Source organism: Anopheles bellator, chromosome 1 (assembly GCF_943735745.2).
Source record: "Anopheles bellator chromosome 1, idAnoBellAS_SP24_06.2, whole genome shotgun sequence".
In the NCBI taxonomy this organism is placed as follows: Eukaryota; Metazoa; Arthropoda; class Insecta; order Diptera; family Culicidae; genus Anopheles; species Anopheles bellator.
The window spans coordinates 35,682,241-35,701,310 of NC_071285.1; the positions used below are offsets into that span (position 1 = coordinate 35,682,241).

At 49.1% G+C, this 19,070-nt stretch overlaps 1 protein-coding gene across 1 annotated transcript; it reads left to right on the top strand.

Annotated features, from left to right (window-relative positions):
* The first annotated feature begins 209 nt into the window (after window positions 1-209).
* On the top strand, window positions 210-18,418 carry LOC131205840 (axotactin). Its single transcript, XM_058198109.1, has 19 exons — window positions 210-345; window positions 425-598; window positions 708-948; window positions 1,710-1,929; window positions 3,829-3,964; window positions 8,260-8,544; window positions 8,613-9,337; window positions 11,246-12,111; window positions 12,179-12,393; window positions 12,465-12,864; window positions 12,937-13,184; window positions 13,278-13,709; window positions 13,781-13,981; window positions 15,208-15,819; window positions 15,886-16,070; window positions 16,166-16,462; window positions 16,535-16,664; window positions 16,738-16,955; window positions 17,791-18,418. The coding sequence occupies exons 1-19, from the start codon at window positions 210-212 to the stop codon at window positions 18,073-18,075; spliced, it is 6,006 nt and encodes a 2,001-aa protein (XP_058054092.1). The 3' UTR covers window positions 18,076-18,418.
* Window positions 18,419-19,070: the final 652 nt, after the last annotated feature.

A 19,070-nucleotide genomic window follows, 5' to 3' on the forward strand; every position in this document is an offset into this window, starting at 1 on the left:
CATAATGGCACTGTTGTACCACTCTTGAACATCTTTAAGCACCTCCGCAAATCGATCTGATCAACAAATCGTCTAATCGTGAACACTCCAACTCATAATTTTTTTGCTCAACATTAATTTCTGTTTTATATTGCGATCGTAATTAATATTCTACCGCACAAATTTTCTGTTTCTCATTTTATCTTTGCAGTCAGTTAGCCGGTTAAATAATGACCTATCATGCCGCACCAGTATTGCTTACGCTCTGTCTCGTGCTCGTCCTGCAAGGACGATTCGCCCTCTGGCCCGCCCGCGGCGTGCTGGCCATTCCGACAAACGTGGAACCACCGAAGGAAATAGTTTACCGTAAGTGGTCCCGATCCCGATTCGGGGAATATATAGTTCTAACGCTTTGCCTGAAGGGTTTTCTCTCTTTCACAAACAGCAAAATGCACGGGGCCGGGGGAGCCAGGTCAGTGCCAGACGTTTGGCTATCGGTATCGCTTCGAGCAGACCATCAACAACTGCACACAGTTCATCTGGGGCGGTTGCGGCGGCAACCTACAGAACAACTTTGAAACCTACGAGCAGTGCATGCAGCAGTGTGCTAATGAAACACGTGAGTCGATCGACGACTAGGCGCCTCCACCACCCTTGGCTGCTGATTACCATTTACCACTGACTTTGTTTACTGGCCGGGCCGTACCTCTGCGGTTTCCCTTCCACAGATTCGACGCAACCGCCCGCGCTGCTGGCAACGACCGCGGATCCATCGTCCACCATGCGAACCCAGACGCAGGAAGCGTGGTCGTTGCACTCCTCGAGCAGCACACTGGCTCCGGTTCCGGACGAGCTGCGCGGTTCCGAGCTAACGTTCAAGGAGACCGGCTACATTAAAACGTTCATGTTCGCCAAAAACAACACCTTCATCCAGATGGACGGTGAAACCATCCAAACCTTCCAGCTGCGGTAAGTGTTTTCTCTAGCACAGCTTATCAGTGGCCGAAGAACTGATTAGGAACATTAACATTCATAAATTAAGTTAATAAATATTTGCAGGGTATACTCCGAAAGCATCGAAATAAGAGACGAATCTAACCTTATGGCATGTCATGTTTTGGTATTTTTCACCACTTTGATCAAAATAGAACAACTAATTTGGTCAAAGTACCGCAAGCTACTTTAAACTTCAAGTGGCTTAATGTTTACCTTAGATTATTTGAAAATTACACCACAAAGTATTGACAATTTCAATTAACTATTCGCTGGTAGTGCGTTTAGAATGTGTCAATTAGATATAGGAATAAAGTAACAAAAATTTAAAAGCTGCTGATTTATTAAACTGTCATTATATGCCCGAAGCAACTAGAACCCTTAGTGTCCGTTGCCATGAAACGAGATCAATAATAGACTCCCACTTCTGTTCTGACAACCATCGTCTGGCCAACATAAACCCCATTACGAATCATCGGAAGTAGCCATCTCCAGCCAACCGGACCGAACCTGTAGCATTGCCTTTTAATATAAAGATGATAATCATACAAATAAAAAGATGGTCCCCTAAGCCCCGGAAGGTTCGGACCTTTCTGTCCTCTCGACCTTCTTAATTAATGTTTCCCGTTACTCACCTGTTCTCCGCACCTCTCTCTATCTCTCTCTCTGTCTCCGTCCATTCCATGCTTAATCTTCTGAATTGGATGACATCCCATCCGGAACCGGAACCGACGCAGCCTCTGCCGAGAGATATCGTTCCAGTTCCGAACTCGGCTACCGCACGGGCTGCTCGTGTACCACAACGTCAAGACACCGGCCGGTGTCAAGCTGGACCCATACGCGCTCTACGTGATCGTCGAGAAGGGCCAGCTGAAGGTGGTGCACGTTTTCGGCAACCACTCGACCAGCGTGACCGTCGGAGAAGGGCTGAACCGGGACGAGTGGCACAGTGTCATGGTGAGTCTGTGCGATTTTGAGGCGGCGGCGGTGTTGGTGGCTAAATACCAGGGCCGGATCCTTCCGGGAATCAAGGATCTCATCAACAGACCGGGGCACGGGGGCAGAAATCCACTCCGAAAGGAACGTATCCCGACCGGCGACGGTCCCTACTGGTCACCGCTACATGACGGGGCGAGCTTACTTGACGAGCTTAGTGCTGTGAGGGTTAAATTTGTTGAATCATATGCGAAACATACAATGTTACGGTTCCGTTGCTGTTCATCTCGTCTTAAGAGAGAAGTGCTAGGACCATGACCATGCTGTTTTGGCGCGTACTTCCGACGTACGCCTGTCGAGTGTTGTATCCGTCAAAAATTTGCGCGCCTGTATGGGTTCTTTATTTGGACGGAATTCGATACATATAACGGCAAGCGGGTGCCTTTGTTTTGCTTGTTGTTTAAAGATCAATCTTCGAAACACTATTCTGGACACAAGCTTGAACTAGACCATGGCGTCGAAACAATGGACCATTTTACAAGTCCTTTGGGCATACCAAGTAACAATGCGTACTCTTAGTTCCTTGCGTGAATACGATACTTGGTTTTAGATAGACTATTTAATTAATAATTAAAATGTTTTATTGGAATTAATATTTATGAAACTAATGTGTCCTATTAAGGACCACTTACATCACCACACCACCACCACCACTTCACCACATACATAAAACGATTCGAAAAAGAATTTATTCCAACAGCGGCCATTATCTGGGTAAACTTCGGATCATCTCCGAAACTAGGTAATAAAATTTATGTTAGACAATTCTAGCGAACACTATGAAGAAGCGATAACGCCTCAAAGCACAGGACTAGTTTTGAAAATGATAAGAAAAGTAAAAAGGAATAGAAGGAACCTGACGACCATCCGCTACTGAAGGCCTTGGGTCCGATATTTTCTCTCTTTCCGATGTTTATCACATGCTTTTCCCTCTTTTTATCATGCGCTTGTTGCGGGGTCCATTCATCCGTCCACGTGCGCAGCATTCGGCCTCGGTTGGAAGGTTGTTTTGCTGTTTACTGGTTGCCTAAGATGCTATGCATCCCTCCGGATGGGCTGTCCCAGATGTCCCGTGGCTTCGTGGAAGTCTGGATCACTTGTGATGGTTCTGAAAGGAAAGCCGTCACCACAGCTTTTTACAACGAGAACAGAATGTTCAAAAGCAGAGGACAGAGCTGTGAGCCCCTTTAGGAAACATAAACCCTTTCTGCGAATAACAACCGTGAAAGGCTCAACGCACAAGTGAATACAGTATTACCCTCGTGTGGTAGCCACTTTCTAAAAGCTGTTTTCGCCCATAAAAGTCTAGGGAGACTTTCGCCTAATGATGCGTTCATTTACTACATAAACATCAATTAACGCGATACCATACGCTTTCCCTTTTCTATCCGGAATTGACTAGAAAAATAAAAGAAGAATTAGCTTTATTTATTCTTCAAAGCAAACGTGGGCCGCATATTTTTCGTCCTGCCACTAATTTAATACCACGTGTACGTTCTACTTAAAACTAAATCAGGGTATGGAGTCCACATGACACTCAAGCCATTCAACACTTTATGCGTTTCAATCAAATTATTCCCAACAGTATCCGGCTCTCGACGCAACCAACACCAGTTAACGATCTCATCCGCACACATTCTTTCGGTTCCCGGCATCCAAGATCGCTGACAAGCTATCACCAGCCGGGGCCCTAATTAGAGCCGGCAACGAATCACACGCACCAAAACACACACGGGGTCCTTTTATGAGACCGCACGGGAGACTCCCTGTTACGAGGAAGAAACACCCCGTTCCCGTCACTTATCGAATCATTTTCATTTCTCTGTTCTCTTTTCTTGTTTTCTCCGGCGTTTTTCCCAGGTGAGGATCGACGTGCACGGTGCCCGGCTGATAGCCCGTGTCGATAACAGCAAGGAGGAAGTGTACCTAAAGGGATTAAATCACGAAACCAATTACGGTGTATCCATCAATCTTATGTCTGTCGTCCTCGTTGGCGGTGAGTTTTGCGCAGCAACTGACGTGTCCCTTATTTCATATTGGCGCTAGTTGGTGTGTTTGTGTGTGGTGTGCCAATGTGTGTCCGTGTATTATGTTCACAAACCTCACTCCTCGAACTAACAACGTCAACCGCGAGTCCAATAACATAACGAACCTAACCTTCGCTCTCCGTCGAGCGATGTGATGCCGGCATAGTAGTGGTTATGACAGGCAACTCGTCCAGGACCACGGAGCGAGTCGCGTGTCAGCTTTCTCCCGAAAAGAAAGCGAAATAGACGTTGTCCCCAGCACTGAGCGATGTGTCTAGCTAGGCCTGGCCTTCGCTCGTTAAAATATGCCCATGACATGGGAATACCTCATAAAAGCTTTGTCGAGGCTCATGAAACCGAGAAATGCGTTGCCCAACGCTCACAACCGACCTCGATATCGGTGGTGCTGGAGAGGCAAATCAATCCGATTGATGTTGTCGTTTCCGTTTGCAAACTAATCACCTCCGCCGGTGAAAGACATCTTGAAGTCGCTTGAAAATGAATGAAGTGTGCCAGCTGAAGAGCCTCGGTACTCCAGGATGTGTGCTTCAGAAGACACCACACGCACGCCACCGACTGACTGTCGTACGTCTTTATCGAGCGAGCGATAATGTTCTGTTTGTACTGAAAGCAAACAACGTGCCGTGGTTACATACGTATATCTGTGCAACTGAGGATGAGTTATCACTAATTATAATCACAAATTTCCCTATGAATTATTAATGACGAAAGACATTAGCTTAGGTGCGCGATGCGCGATGCGCGATGGTTTGCTTAGCGAATGTTTGCATTCATTAGCAATGGTCGCATATTTACGCGCACTTGATTTTTGGAGGGTACTCCAGGAAAATTTGAACAGTGGCTGGTAACAATGATGTTAATCAGTCGGTTTTTATCCAAGGAAATTTAATAAGCCAAAAAAATAAATATCTGAAGATCATTGGTATTCATTTAATCATCTACATCTTGCATTTATCATGTTTCCTTTAATATATAAAGTGTTTCATCACAATCCAACTATTTAAACATTAAATAAGTCTGCAATTTATCAGTAAATTTGGACAAATTAGCCACATTCTACAATTTCAGTTTATGCCGTTTTAGTAAAATGCGATGGGTGGGTTAAAATTGTTTAAATGAATGAAATTGAAATGTTGTCAAATACAATGAAAAATGCCCAATAAAAGACCGCTTATTGTGTACGTAATGGAGGCGGTCATTTGATCGATATTGTATTTAAGGGAAAATTTTAAATAAACGGCAATTCATATTCCAAATAAATCTTGTTTATTTATCAAAATCAACTAACAAATAACGGAATTATTCAACAGTTAAATAATTGGATGTTGATGGAACACCCTTGAATAGATTTAGCAGACACTAGACCTAAAGGGGCAGTCCCATTCCTTTGGTCATTTGAAGAAACTTACAATACAAACCATTTCAATAAAACTTGTGGCCCAACTTTTCCCATCAATACAAGGAAAATACATGCATTAGATCCTGTTGGATGCACCAACACCCTGTAACCCTCATCAATCATCATCGCTTTCCCCTCAACAGAACAATGCTTCGAATAAGTCAAATAGTTGCAGTCAAACGACCCACAAACTTAGGGCTATGATTTATCTACGGTACATTTACTACGGAACCAGCAGATAGCCATGAGGGGAAAACTTTTCTGTTGCTTTCACTAACGATGGGTCGCCAACTATCGACCTATTGTGAACCGATGCAGGATGCTTAGCCCCCTGTGCTGACCGTCACATCACTTAGCCCACCATCTGGTCGATCCGCTGCAACAAGACCAACTTTGCAATCCATGCACTCACACGTGTCCATTAAAATTAATTTCCCTTCCACGGCGGGCCCCACGACCCAGCGGCCCGAGAGTATGTTGGCAAGGAGATTAGAATAAACTTGTCGTTTCAATAAAAACGTCACCGGTGCAGGTTGTGGCACTATCGCGCTCACCCCGATGATCAGCCCGGTCCGGTGACCCTTTTTCCCGACACGGAGAATGTTGGAAAGTTCTCCGTACGGCGGTGACGTTCAGGGCACAGAAGGCCACCGGGAGCCGGCGAAACGCTCTGCTCCGATTAATTTAAATCAGCATCGCAAAGGACGTGCCAAAGCTAACATTGCCGGCGACTAAGCGAATGGGGCGTTCGCGCAAGATTCGAATTTGAATCGACCGAGAAATGGGTTATTTGCGGAGCCCGAGAGCTCAGAGTCGAAAGTTTTTGGGTCAACTTCATGCGGCGGGACGTTCAAATGTTTATGCAATGAAGGGCCATCCTGTCGGGCGGTTGGTTGAAGTTTCGGTTTTTGGCAAATTTTTCAGTACATACCACTCTGCTGCGGGAGGCTTATCGATAGCAAGTTCGATAGCAAGTAACTTCTTTATCGGGGTCAAGCAGACACCGCTCCGGGCGGACGGAGCGGTGTCTGCTGTGGGTCGACAAAGTTCGCCGGTTTCGGTAAATAAGTTTGCACCTCCCGCTTGGCACCGTTGGGTCCTTAGGAAGGCGACCGAAGCGATGGTATTAATAAAGAACAAAGTTGAGAGTAAATTAATAAAACTTTACTCTGCTACCTTGCCACTTGCGATATCCTCAGCGCGAAGTGAAAGTCGTTGCAAACATTCTGCGCCGAGGCCTTTTAAGGATATTCACCGATAAAGAGAGCCAATCTTGGGTCAATTAGCAAGTAGCAAGTAGTTTCGATATTTCAAATGTAACAACGGTTCTACGGGATTTTTTCTCCAGCAAACAATATTTACTGCGTATGGCCGCATAAGTGAAATCCTTTTAAGAACACCGCATAAGTGAATCCATTGCTTTCGATAACTTTAATACCATTTCAATGTACCATTGGGTACATTTTATCAAACTTGATTCGTAGAAAAGTTCTTAAAATCGTGTTGAAACAATAAAGATCACGGTTTTGTTGGAATGTTTTAAATATAAATTCGCCAAAATAAGTGTTCAGTCCCATGATAAAGTGAGCATCCGCCACACAAGATCTACGAAGCTACGAATAGTTGAAATAGGTTTGCGGTTAACCCAACATTTCGTAGCAGACGATTTTTTCTCTCGTTCCGGTCCGAAAACAGGCTCGCCGGTCCGCGGTCGCCTCTCGGTTGTAGCGAAACATTGTTTCGCAAAATCTATGCCCAGCCATCCATCTCAAGGCGATGCTTATGGGCGATGCTCTTTACATCCTCCCCGGGGCGTGGACACTTCCTTCCATTTCCGAACGAACGAACGAGGAACGTTCGTGTTAAAGTTACGGGCCAGCGTTGGGATTGAAGAATTCGTGGCTCGAACGCGCGCCCGACGCGGCACATCCGTAATCTTCGATAAGATTGATGGCGACAGTTATGTTCGCTACTGCTGCTGCCGCCGCTGAAAATCGTTTTCCGGATGGATTTGTGTTTCTGGCCCCAGCCCGGGCCGGTGCCCGGTCGGGAAAACTTAGTTCCGGCGGGCAACGACATGAAAAACATTGCTACGCTCTTCACGCGTTACACGATAAATGAGTCCCAATTTCGGGCTGGAGAACGAGCTTGCCAGACGACGGATCGGATGTGGCAACAACTAGCGAAATACTTGCTTCGTCTGCGTCGTTACAAATGGGAAAATCTGCGAATCTGCTCTCGCTCTCTCTCTCGCTCTCGGCGCCGCGTAAACAGGCGGATGTCTTGTGAGTTGTGGAAATGATTTGTGGCGTGAGTAATGATGTGTTTAGTGGTGGCTCGGGAACGTGTGAGAGTGGCCCCGCCACATACACTCCCCTTCTGGGTGTCTTGTTTCCGGTTGCGGAAGTAAATTGACTTTCGTAGTCCCACCAAAGCGCCATCTGTCGATTTCGGAATTCGAAACTCGGTCGAGCGATGTGGATTTGATTAAAATTTCGTCCCGACCTCGCGGACCCGTTTTCCGGAGACTAACAAACGGGCCAAACGTTTACGTTCACATCTGACAATCGGCACGTAAACCAACCATTAAAACCAACCATTGTAATAATATGCTCGCCTTACATACCAGTCCTTTTACTAACATATGAGCCAGCCAGCCAGCCAAGTTCGATTCCCGTTGGCCAACCAACTCCACTATCGCAGACATGAAAAATGGCTACGCTAAACTGTTCTCAAGCCCTAACTGACACCAGTCCGTGAGACTACCCTGAACACGTCAAAAAACTAACTTCCACCGTTTCGCTTTCTCGCCGGCCGGTGGCCGGCAACCGGCACTGACAACAGGACTCAGCTCGGAAGAGAAACTGCATGGCGTTAAGTACATAATTGAGTCATTTGTCGGTTGCATACGGAACGTGTCGCTCAGCTCTGGGAAGGCCGCCTCGGACCTGCTGCCCATCACGCCGCTCATCGCGACCAAGCACGAGAACGTCAAGGAGGGCTGCCGCAACAAATGCCACTCGCCCCAGAATCTCTGCTTCAAGGGGTCCCGGTGCATTAATCATTACTACGACATCTCGTGCGATTGTTTCGGCACCAAGTACGAGGGCGAGTACTGCGACATCTACAGTGAGTTCTTGTTGGGGCGGTACGACCAGAGAACGACGGTAACCGATTGTGTCTTTCCGTTTTCCCAGCCGCCACAGTATTAACGTTGCGAGGGTCCAGCTACGTGTCGTACCGTATCTACGACTGGAAGGACCGCGTCCACTCGCCCCTGACCCGCATCAGCATGATGTTCAAGACGAACTACGACGATTCGGCCCTGTTCTACGCCAGCGGGGAATCGCTGAAGCCCCAGTACATTGCGGCATCGATCAAGAACCACTCGGCGTACATCGAGATGGACTTTGGCGATGGCGTGATGATGGCGACGCTTGGGCAAGACCTTACGCGCCACTACTGGCACAATCTGACGATCCTGCACGCGCACGGCAAGGTAATAGCGATCCTGGACGATCACTCCAAGGTGATGGATGCGCTCGGGCCCATCCACAACCTGCTGTTCGACCCGGAGATCTACTTTGGCGGTGGCCAGAACCTGGGCAAGCGCAAAGGGCTCGCCTCGAGCAACAACTTTGTCGGTTCGCTCAAGTACGTGTTCTACAACGACGTGTCGGTGCTGTTCGAGCTGCGGAAGGGCAACCCGAAGGTGCACTACATCGGGGTGCTCGAGGAGGAGTACCACGAGGCCAACGTGGAGGTCATTCCGATCACCTTCTCGTACGCCAAGTCACACATCTGGTGGCCGATGAACAACCCGGACACGCTGTCGCTCAAGTTCGACTTCAAGAGCAGCAAGGCGACGGCCGTCCTGGCGTACAGTGAGGTGCGAACGAGCGAAGGCCAGGGATTCTGGGAGGTAAGTGGGATTTTTCGCCTCTTCTGGCCCGGCTAATTATTAGAAGAAATCGGAGCACAGTTTTGGTAACCGCAACGATCCGGGGAACTTCTAATCGGCACCTTCTCGAATGCTGCCCCGTGACGTGGAGATTGTGAACAGCTTCATACCCATCGTACCGTTAACGACCATACGAAAGGGGTCAAATTCCTTGTTCCATACATGGTCTTGTATTTTTGGCCTCGGCTCGCCTCGGAGTCCCAAGAAGACATGTTCGCATACCTTTGCTACATTATCTAATGGAAATGCTAGTTTAGGGAGCAACACCGGAAAGACCGGAACGATACCAGGTGCTTCCTTTCAATTGTCCCCATTGTGGGAGGTGAAAGTTTTTTAATATCACGCCACAAACAGCACACTGAAACGTGTACAGGGGTCGTTATACGAGATTCTGTTTCCATCCAGTGCCAGTGTTCGGATTTTCCACCGTAGAACCGATGATTGGGTTGCTCTCTTTGCTCTCGACCGCAATCGAAACCCCGAGTCGGAAAGTAGTAAGCAGCTATTGATTTAGGTCAAATGCCATTTAGGTTCCACAAAACATTGGTCTTTTGCTCAGAGAATTGGCCATTTTGCGCTATTGTTGAGTAGTTTATAAATCTGACCACCGAGAGAGGTATTTGATTTCTTTGGTCGTATTTTCCCACGGGGACGATCGAACGTGATGTCCGTTTTGATGAAACAGTAAAGCAGATGAGACCGAGACTTGTTTGCTGAATGCTTCTGTCTAATGGCTTAAGGATACAGAAAAGAATTAACCCTTACTTGGTCTTAAATTTCTAATTAACCCTTACTTGGTCTTTGATATAAGGCTGGGTATTCCATTATTTTCTCGTAATCCATTATTAAGTAAAAAGTAATCCATTATTTTCTCGGTAAAGGATTATAGAGATCGATATCTCGTGAAGTATCGATTGTGCAGTTTCAAATCTAGGCTCGTTTTAAAGCTAATACTTTATACTTTAATTTTTTTCATTGTTTATTGTTTGTCCCATTCGTTTGCTCGATTTTTGGGCGCCACTCTATTAACACCAAAACACATGATAGAGCGAATTTCCATCTGCGCAACGGCAAGGAAGGTTCTCCTGGGTGGGACTTGCAAAGAATCTTTTATTGTGAGTTGCTTCCGTGTAGCCAAACACTAAATTCAGATCTCTACTATCAATTACTCCACTGTTCGAAGCTAGCAATTGACCAGAAACGACCAGAATCGGCCAACGGAAATGGTTTTGTGTTTCACTAGGACAAAGAAATGTTACGCACATCTTTAGTGACTCGCCGAAAAGTCCGGGAGCTTGGTTGGGAAGTTTTAATGCATCCACCGTAAAGTCCGGATTTTGTCCGGAAAATTTTCTTAATGATGAAAAATAGAGATCGAGAAAGGACTGCGAAAAAAGATTGCTAGAGTTTTTCGCCAATAACGACAAGGACTTTTGTGAGATAGGCATTCTGAAGCTACAAATTTTTCTTCTAAACGGTGCATATTTGAGTCAAATCGGACCATCCGAACATCTTAAAGAAAGGTTTAAAGAAAGGTCACTCAAAAATAATGGATTACTTTTTCCCCAGCCTTAGCGATAAGAGAAAGTATCAGAGGAAAGTATCAAATACCTTTAAAAGACGGCGATTGTTGCTATTAAAGAGAAAAAGTGACTCTTTGATTCTTCAATCCCTGGCCACTGGTACTAGTCAATGGACACTCTCCACAAATCGTATAAACTTTCTTGATGACCGCACCGTCCCTGTCAAACCTGTGACCTGTGCTAGTTCCTATCGAAAGTGTCCTGTATCCATCGAAACGATCCTCATTTCGATTGCATGCCTCCATTTGGTCTAATGTTCAAACGTCCCTCCCACTCCGGTTCACAGATTCGTCTCGCCACCGACCGCCTCAGCTTCGACCTGTGCCCGGACGTGAAGAGCAACGTGACGCACACCACGTACATCCGCATCGAAAACCCGACCTCCTGGCACTCGATCCACCTGTCGTACGAGCGGAACGAGATCAAGTTCGTCGTCGACTATCGGCACGCGGTTTCGCAGATGTACGGGCTGTCGTTCGCCATCGGTGACAAGCTGATTATTGGCAGCAGCCTAAAGGCGGCCGCTTCCGGGCTGATCGGTTGTTTGCGCGATCTGAAAATCAACGGCGTAGAAATCGAACCTCGGTACCTGGTGAAGAGCGAGCGGGTCGTTGGCGATGTGTCGCTCGATAACTGCAAGTACGTCGATCCGTGCAAGAAGCCAAACACCTGCGAGCACGGGGGTAAATGCTCGGTCAAGGACGATGGTATCATCTGCGATTGTAAGGGCACGGGCTACATCGGCAAGAACTGCCATTTTACCAATTTCCGCAAAACGTGCGAAGAGTTGGCACTGCTCGGGTACTCCAAGTCGGACGTCTACTCGATCGACATCGACGGCAACGGTGTGTTTCCGCCGGCCCTCGTCAAGTGCGATTTCCAGAGTCTGGCCAATGCCACCAAAACGATCGTCGAGCACAACCTTCCGTCCCAGGTGGACGTGCGGTCGGCCGCGGACGAAGACTTCAGTTTCAACATCCAGTACCGGGAGTTCAGTGCCGAGATGCTGCAGGAGCTGATCTCGCATTCGCTGTACTGCACGCAGTACATGAAGTACGACTGCATCAAGGCCCCGCTTGAGCTTCACTCGGCCACCTGGTTCAAGTCGTCGAGCAACAACAACACGGTCGACTCACTGGGAGAGGTGAAGCGGTACGTTCTTAGCCCTTAGCACAGAAATGAGTAACATTGCCACGTTCACATTCCTGACATCCCACAGAGGAACGTGCTCGTGCGCGGTTGGCAAAAACTGCGAGGACCCCAACCAGTCCTGTAACTGCGATGCCAACCTCAATCGGTGGCTATCGGACGAGGGTTACTTCAAGGAGCCGCCCAATTTGGGCATCACACAAATGTACTTCCTTCAGCAGAAGAATCTCGACGAGGAATCGCAAGGGCGGATAACGCTCGGTCCACTGGAGTGCGTCGAAACAAGTGAGCCTCGAAGCCTCGTAGCCCGTCGGAGAGTTCGGATCTCGTTTGACCGTGCCCCTTTCTCATTGCAGACACCCAGAAGTACGTGGTCACCTTCACTACCTCGCAGTCGTACATCGAGGTACCGGGCTGGCGCAAGGGCGATATCGCGTTCTCGTTCCGGACCACCGGCGAGAAGGCCATCCTGCTCTTCCAGCCCCCGATCCGCTCGAACTATCCTTCGTTCATGGTGGCCCTAACCGGGGACTATCAGCTGACGTTCAACTTTACGCTCAACACGGGCACACCCAAAACGCTGGTCATCGACACGAACCGGAAGCTGAACGGTGGCGAATGGCACAAAATTTGGATCGACTACAACGAGCACCACGTGCGCTTCATGATCAACACCGACACGCGGATGGTGGACCTGCAGCCGGAGGAAGAGTTCGGCCCGTTCGAGGGCAGCATGTTTATTGGCGGAGCGCCCACGTACGTGTCCTGCGTCGGGCACCACTGCATTTCTGATGGTCACCGATCCTTGGTTCCGTTCCGTTTTTTCAGGGAAATCTCCAAAAAGTACACCGTGAAACAGGGACTCATCGGGTGCTTCCGTGGGCTGGTCGTGAACGGCGAAATACTGGACATCTACAGCTTCATGTCGGTCCATCTGTCGGAGATTATTAAAGACTGCAAACCGTCGTGCGTGCCGAACCCGTGCAAGAACGGGGCGTACTGCCGGGAGCTGTGGAGCACCTTCGAGTGCGTCTGCAAGAACCGCTGGGCCCACCTTGGCCAGCACTGTGAGACGAGTAGGTATTGTGGGCTCGACAGGAACTGGAATGTGGGGCTCGGGTTCGGAAATGTATAATCACTCATCGACGGGATTTATCACCCTCTCGCAGACATTAACGAGGACGCACTGACATTTATTAGCCGCGAGTCGTACCTGAAGCGCAACTACCTGTCCGACCCGGAGGACATGCGGGACGAGCGGGAGCGTCTGCGGAGCATATTAAATTCCTCGCTGCTCGTAAATCTACGCACGTACGACCGGCACGCGTTCGTCCTGTACGCGAACGACCACTACAACAACTTCATCCAGCTGTACCTCACGAACCGGAGCGAGGTGGTGTACCTTTACAACTACGGGGCCGATATTGTCAACCTGACCATCGAGCACAGTGAGCTAAACAATGGCCGCAGCATGCAGGTGACGGTGATCCGTACCGAGACGAACACGACGCTGTACGTCAACGAGAACAACGTCACCGTCGACCGGGGCTTCTTGCTGCTGGACGAGTACTCCAACAAACCGTGGACTAACCCTGAGCACGGTACGTTGGGATCTGGGGACAGTTCTTTTCAGGGTTCGATTTTCTTACCACTTTTATCCTACCACCGCCAGAGGTGCTTTCGCCGCACCGGCCACCGGCTCCACCGACCGAGTATTTTCAGTTCAACATCGGTGGCTACGATCCGGCCAACTTGCTCCGCCCGAACCAGGACACGGTCGAGCTGGAGGGTTACATCGGGTGCATCCGCGGACTAAAGATTGGAGAGAATCTTATATCGCTACGAGAAATGGCCACCCAGAACAATGCGCATGGTAGGTCGGACACTTCGGACGTTGACACGTTGACTACTAACATTGATACACTAAGAAGCCCCCTGCCAAATAGACCAATATTACTGTCGATTAGTAAGCCGCAAGGTCCTCTCTAAACGAAATTAAGGCTACGGCAGGACGAAAACAATAGAAGAACAAAGGAAGGCACTTGCGTCAGACATCCTACAATGACATCCGTTTATGCGATGAGAACCGGACTGTTTTTAACACGCAAAAAAAGTTTATAAAATTTTTATGCAAATTTCTATTTTTTCAAAGTATGTGCCATCGCTAGCTATACATTTCTCCTATCTCTCTGCTAGGTCGTGGGTTCTCAGACAAAATAATTCTTCGTATTTTTAAGTAAACTAATTAGTCATCCCATTTCGACTTCCTCGTAGAAAAACGAAGGGCTGCTCAGCCAATACGTCTCCCATCGATGAAAAAGAATTATATTCGGAAAGAGCCAAGTCTGGTGAATAACGCGTGAGGGGATAGCAGCTCCTATCCAAGTGATTTGATAGAATCCTGAACCAGTTTTTCTTTACGGTTCGTGGAAGCGGCAGGCCATGAGTCACCAGGCGCCTCCATTTAGGAATACTTGAAACTGTATTTTCATCGTTTTTCGATCAATACATGGTTTAAATTGATCATTTACGGTCAGTAGCGATCTGCATTAAAGTTTTCATGAGGTTTTAAGCGCTTGTGACATCAAAAAGTCCTTTTTTGGAGTCCTCTGACGATCTTTCTTTGTTAAACCAAAATTGACAATTTGAAATTTTTTATACTACTTAAAGCGCTGCGATCTTCTAAAAACAAGTCCCAACAAGCATTTCCGAAGGAGTTTTCTTCAAGAGGTAGCAGAAAAATGATAATCCCCACGAAACGTCATTTTCAGGCACAAAAGTTGAGATAGTCTAACCCTTTCAAAGATCGGTTCCAACCCAAAATAATTTTTTTTTTCGATCTGTAATCATTCATCTCTTGTCAAAACAAGGTAATGTTGAATGAACATCAAAACTGGAAAGTGTCGATTAGGACTTTATTTTAGATTAGGATTAGGTACAGCCATCTTTTTAACGGTCCGTTTCTCAACCCATAGACCAACCTATAGTATCTAAACTTCTTGGGAAACACTCAAGCATTTCTGCGAATGGTGCGGACAGGGGCACTACGAATGAACTACAGGATTGGCCAGACCTTACATTTCGATTGGTTAATTTCAGTGACCGAAGGCGTTTTGAATGGCTGCCAGATGAAGTGCGATGCCGAGCCGTGCAAAAACGGTGGCATCTGCACGGAGAACTTTGTCCGCCAGGAGAGCACCTGTAACTGCGAGCACACAAGCTTCCTGGGCGAGTTCTGCTCGGAAGAGAAGGGCGCCAGCTTCAGTGGCGAGGCGACACTACTTCGCCGGTTACCCCTGGCCGAAGGCGTCACGTCCGTCCGGTTGCAGCTCGCCTTCTCCAGCCACGATATGCGTCGCGCCAACCGAGTGATGCTGCTGCTGCAGTCTCGCAACGATCGCAGCTACTACCTGATGGTGGCCATCACCGGCGACAACCATCTGCACATCGAGGAGGACCGCGAGGGATCGACGTACGCGGCCCGCATCGAGAGCAACTTCATGGACGACGCACGCCACTCGGTCTTCTACACGCGGCGGGGCGACGAAGCGTCGCTCCTCGTGGACCGCATCACCATTCCGATGAAGAGCGTCCCCAACAAGCCACTGGTGCCGGTGTCGGATCCCGGCGCGAACCACGTCCAGATCGGTGGCGTCAACACGACCGATCCGCGCTTTGCCGTCTACAAGAGCTACGATGGCTGCCTGTCGAGTGAGTTCTGAAGTCCTGCCGGAAATCCGAATTCCACATTCTCCACATCTTGCCCTCCACCGGCAGATATTTTTATCGAAGTCAACAACGAAACGATGAAGCCGCTCGAGGAGTACATGCTGTTCACGAAGAGCGTGGCAGAAACCATCACCGTCATCAACTCGCAGGGTGTCCGCTCGGCGCAGTGCAAGCAGTTTGACGTCATCCAAAAGCTGACCCCGTTCAACGAGCCGGCCCTCAACATGACTTCGGTAGGTTCTTACTCAACCCAAATACCCAAAACTCACCGATGCGGAATGTATGTTAAATTTTTCTTTGGGGGGGTTTCCTTTGCGAACGAGAACAGGTTGGCGACAAGGTAGTCGAGTGGGTAGTCGATGCGCCGATCCGGATGCCATACACGGCGGTCTACTTCGACCCGTCGCAGAAGGAGGAAAAGACGCAGGTCGTCTTCATTGCCCTAACGGCCGTCTTCGTCATCATCGTCGTGTGCTGTCTGATCGAGGTGTACCGCTCCGACCGCGAGTACCGCAAACGCCTCGAGCGTCAGACGGACGAGGACATCATCTGGTCGAAGGAGCAGGCCGCCAAGATGCAAATCGAATCGTCCACGACGAACGTGAAAGGTTTCGGCTACAAATCGGTAGGTGTGTTTGGGAGGGTGGCTGCGGCCCCAGTCTGTTCACAGGCGTCTAACGGCCTGACATTCTCACAGGTGCCAGGTGAAGAGAAAAAGGACAACGGTGGCAAGCCCCTGGTCGGAATACTGAAGAATGGCAATGCCACGGCGCCGGCGGAAAAGATTGACACGCCTGCGGTAGAAACGGAAACTGGAGGCATTCGTGGTAAGTGGAAGGGAACTGTATGCGGCTCTGGCATTTTTATGTCTACAAAAAAAACGGTTTGACCCCCTCGCAGACAGTCAGTTAATCGACCACGAGCTACAGTGGGAATCGCTGGCGGCAGAAGAAAACGAATCGCTACTGAGGAAGGAACCATCGAGCGACACTATCGCCAGTAGAGCCAGCACCGCCGATAGCCCTCGAAACCGACTGGCCAACGGTAATCACGTGGCCGACGATGGCCGTCTCGATGGCACCACTAACGGGGTGGACAGTGAGCTGACCGACAATCCGGTAAGCATCCAGGCGCTGGCCCCGCTAAGCTCGATCAGCGAAGTAACACTGAACAGGCTGGACCTAGGCGACCTACAGCCCCACGGCCGCGATGAGTTCCGTGTCTAAAAACCAAAACCTATCTGCCCTCGGCACCTAGCATAGCCGCATGCTGTAATGGATAAAACCTGACCTAACGCATCATCGCATCGTTTAACGTAATCGTTTACTGTTCGAACGTTTGGAGTCGTTCCCTAAGTTCAGCGGAGGTCCTAAATTCGTTCATCCATTTCATCCGGTCACCAGCATCCTTCTACCGTCAAAGCCAAATGCTAACCCGAACCGGTCTTTGCGGTTAGCCATTTTCAGTCCATCTTACTAACCACACGCCACTCATCAAGGACGAAGGGCACAGCGTTTGTACTACCTATTTATTAATTCTCCAGTGCAGCGTTCTAGTCCGGACCGGAAACAAACCGGAGAGCAGCTGCTGGTGGCAAGCAGCCGGAAGCCCCCGCATCCGGTTTGTGAATCTTGTGACTGTGTGTCTCTGTGTGTTGTGGCATGAATGTTCCGATTAGCATGACTAGTGACTAGACTGATAGCAACAATAAAGTGTAACGGATCGCATGTTTGTCCTTTGACGCCGTTTTGTCTTCAGCTTGGACCCCCTCGGTCGGTATGTGCATGAGAATGTTTGATTTTTTCTCACATCTGGGACCAGCATCTTTCGAACACCCGGTTGAACCCTTTTTTGGGGGGATCTTTTACGAAACCTCGCCACTAATCATCACTTCAACCCAACATCAATCCGGTGGGACTTTGCACCCGTGATTGAACCCTCTCCCCTTGCCAGGTGGGCTCCCCCGTGGCCAAAGTCAACGGGCACACGCACACACCGACCAGCGCACGGAAACCGGTCCCCGGAAAGCTGATCCTGACACGAACGCCACCGGAACCGGGAGACAAAAGTCCGGCCACCACCCCACCAACGCCCGTGCCCACGGCGAGCCCCATAACGAACGGTTTGCGGCCCCGGGGACCGCGGCAGGTTTCGTGGGGTCCTCCGCCACCGCCCGCCCTGATCAGTGCTAATCCGCTTCCGTTCAAGATCGACGAAACGCCCGAGTCATCTGCGTAGGATCTTCCACCCCCCGGCCATGCTTTCATTGCTGTGTTTATGTGCGCGTTCCCGGTCTCATGCGTTTGGTTACTTGTGCAAACATTGTGTGTATAAACTTACATTACTACCTTAGCCAGCGTGTATATGTAAACGTGTATTTTGTGTTTCGGGGACGATCTAAGAAAGTGGTGATCTTTACCTAAATCAAACCATCATCAACGATCTCGTCTTCGCCTCGTTTGTCTCTCACCTTCGCTTACTGTACGCGGTTATAAAGAAACATTTGACCAAAGCCGTGGGCTGTGCAAAGATTAGGCCAAATTCCAACGGATTGTGATTGTATCCCAAAGGCCAATAAAACAACCTGCGGTGTTTCAATCGTTAAAACAGTTGTTAGCTTAGCTTCTGTCGCCATTTCTTTTCCATACTGCGCTAATCGTTGGACGTAGTCTCTACCATCCTTGCATACGCGCCAAACAGCACCAATTCATTTGCCTATTTCAAGTAGAGCCACCGCGATCGTATCACGGCCCCGAGACGGATTCTTCACATCCATCGCTTGGCTGTTTTTGTGCGTCACTTCCATACCCGTTTCTCCGCGTCCAGCGCGGCCACTTTCTCATCACGCTCATGTGCTCACCATTCTAATGCAGGATGGCACCGTCGCCTTGTCACGTACCACGCAACCGATCGGTGCGGATCACAGCATTCCCTCCTCCGTTGGACGTCGCACGCCGGACGTAGCGCTTGTTGAGCTTGCACATGCTTCCGACAGATTAGCTTCCTGCCTAGGCCCCGGAGCCACCGGTGACAGTGCCTTGCATAGCAACCGTAGCAGCCACAGTAACGACCGCGAAGCGCTAGGGTCTGCTCATGTATGTCAGCTCGATCTTGCAGGTGCAACGCCAAGCCTGAGGCCGGAGGCGGGGCTCCGTTTGACTGTCCCGAGTGAGCTTCCGATGCGGTGCAAGTATCGTCGCTTGCCACCGATCTACCTGGGGCCCGATCGGCGC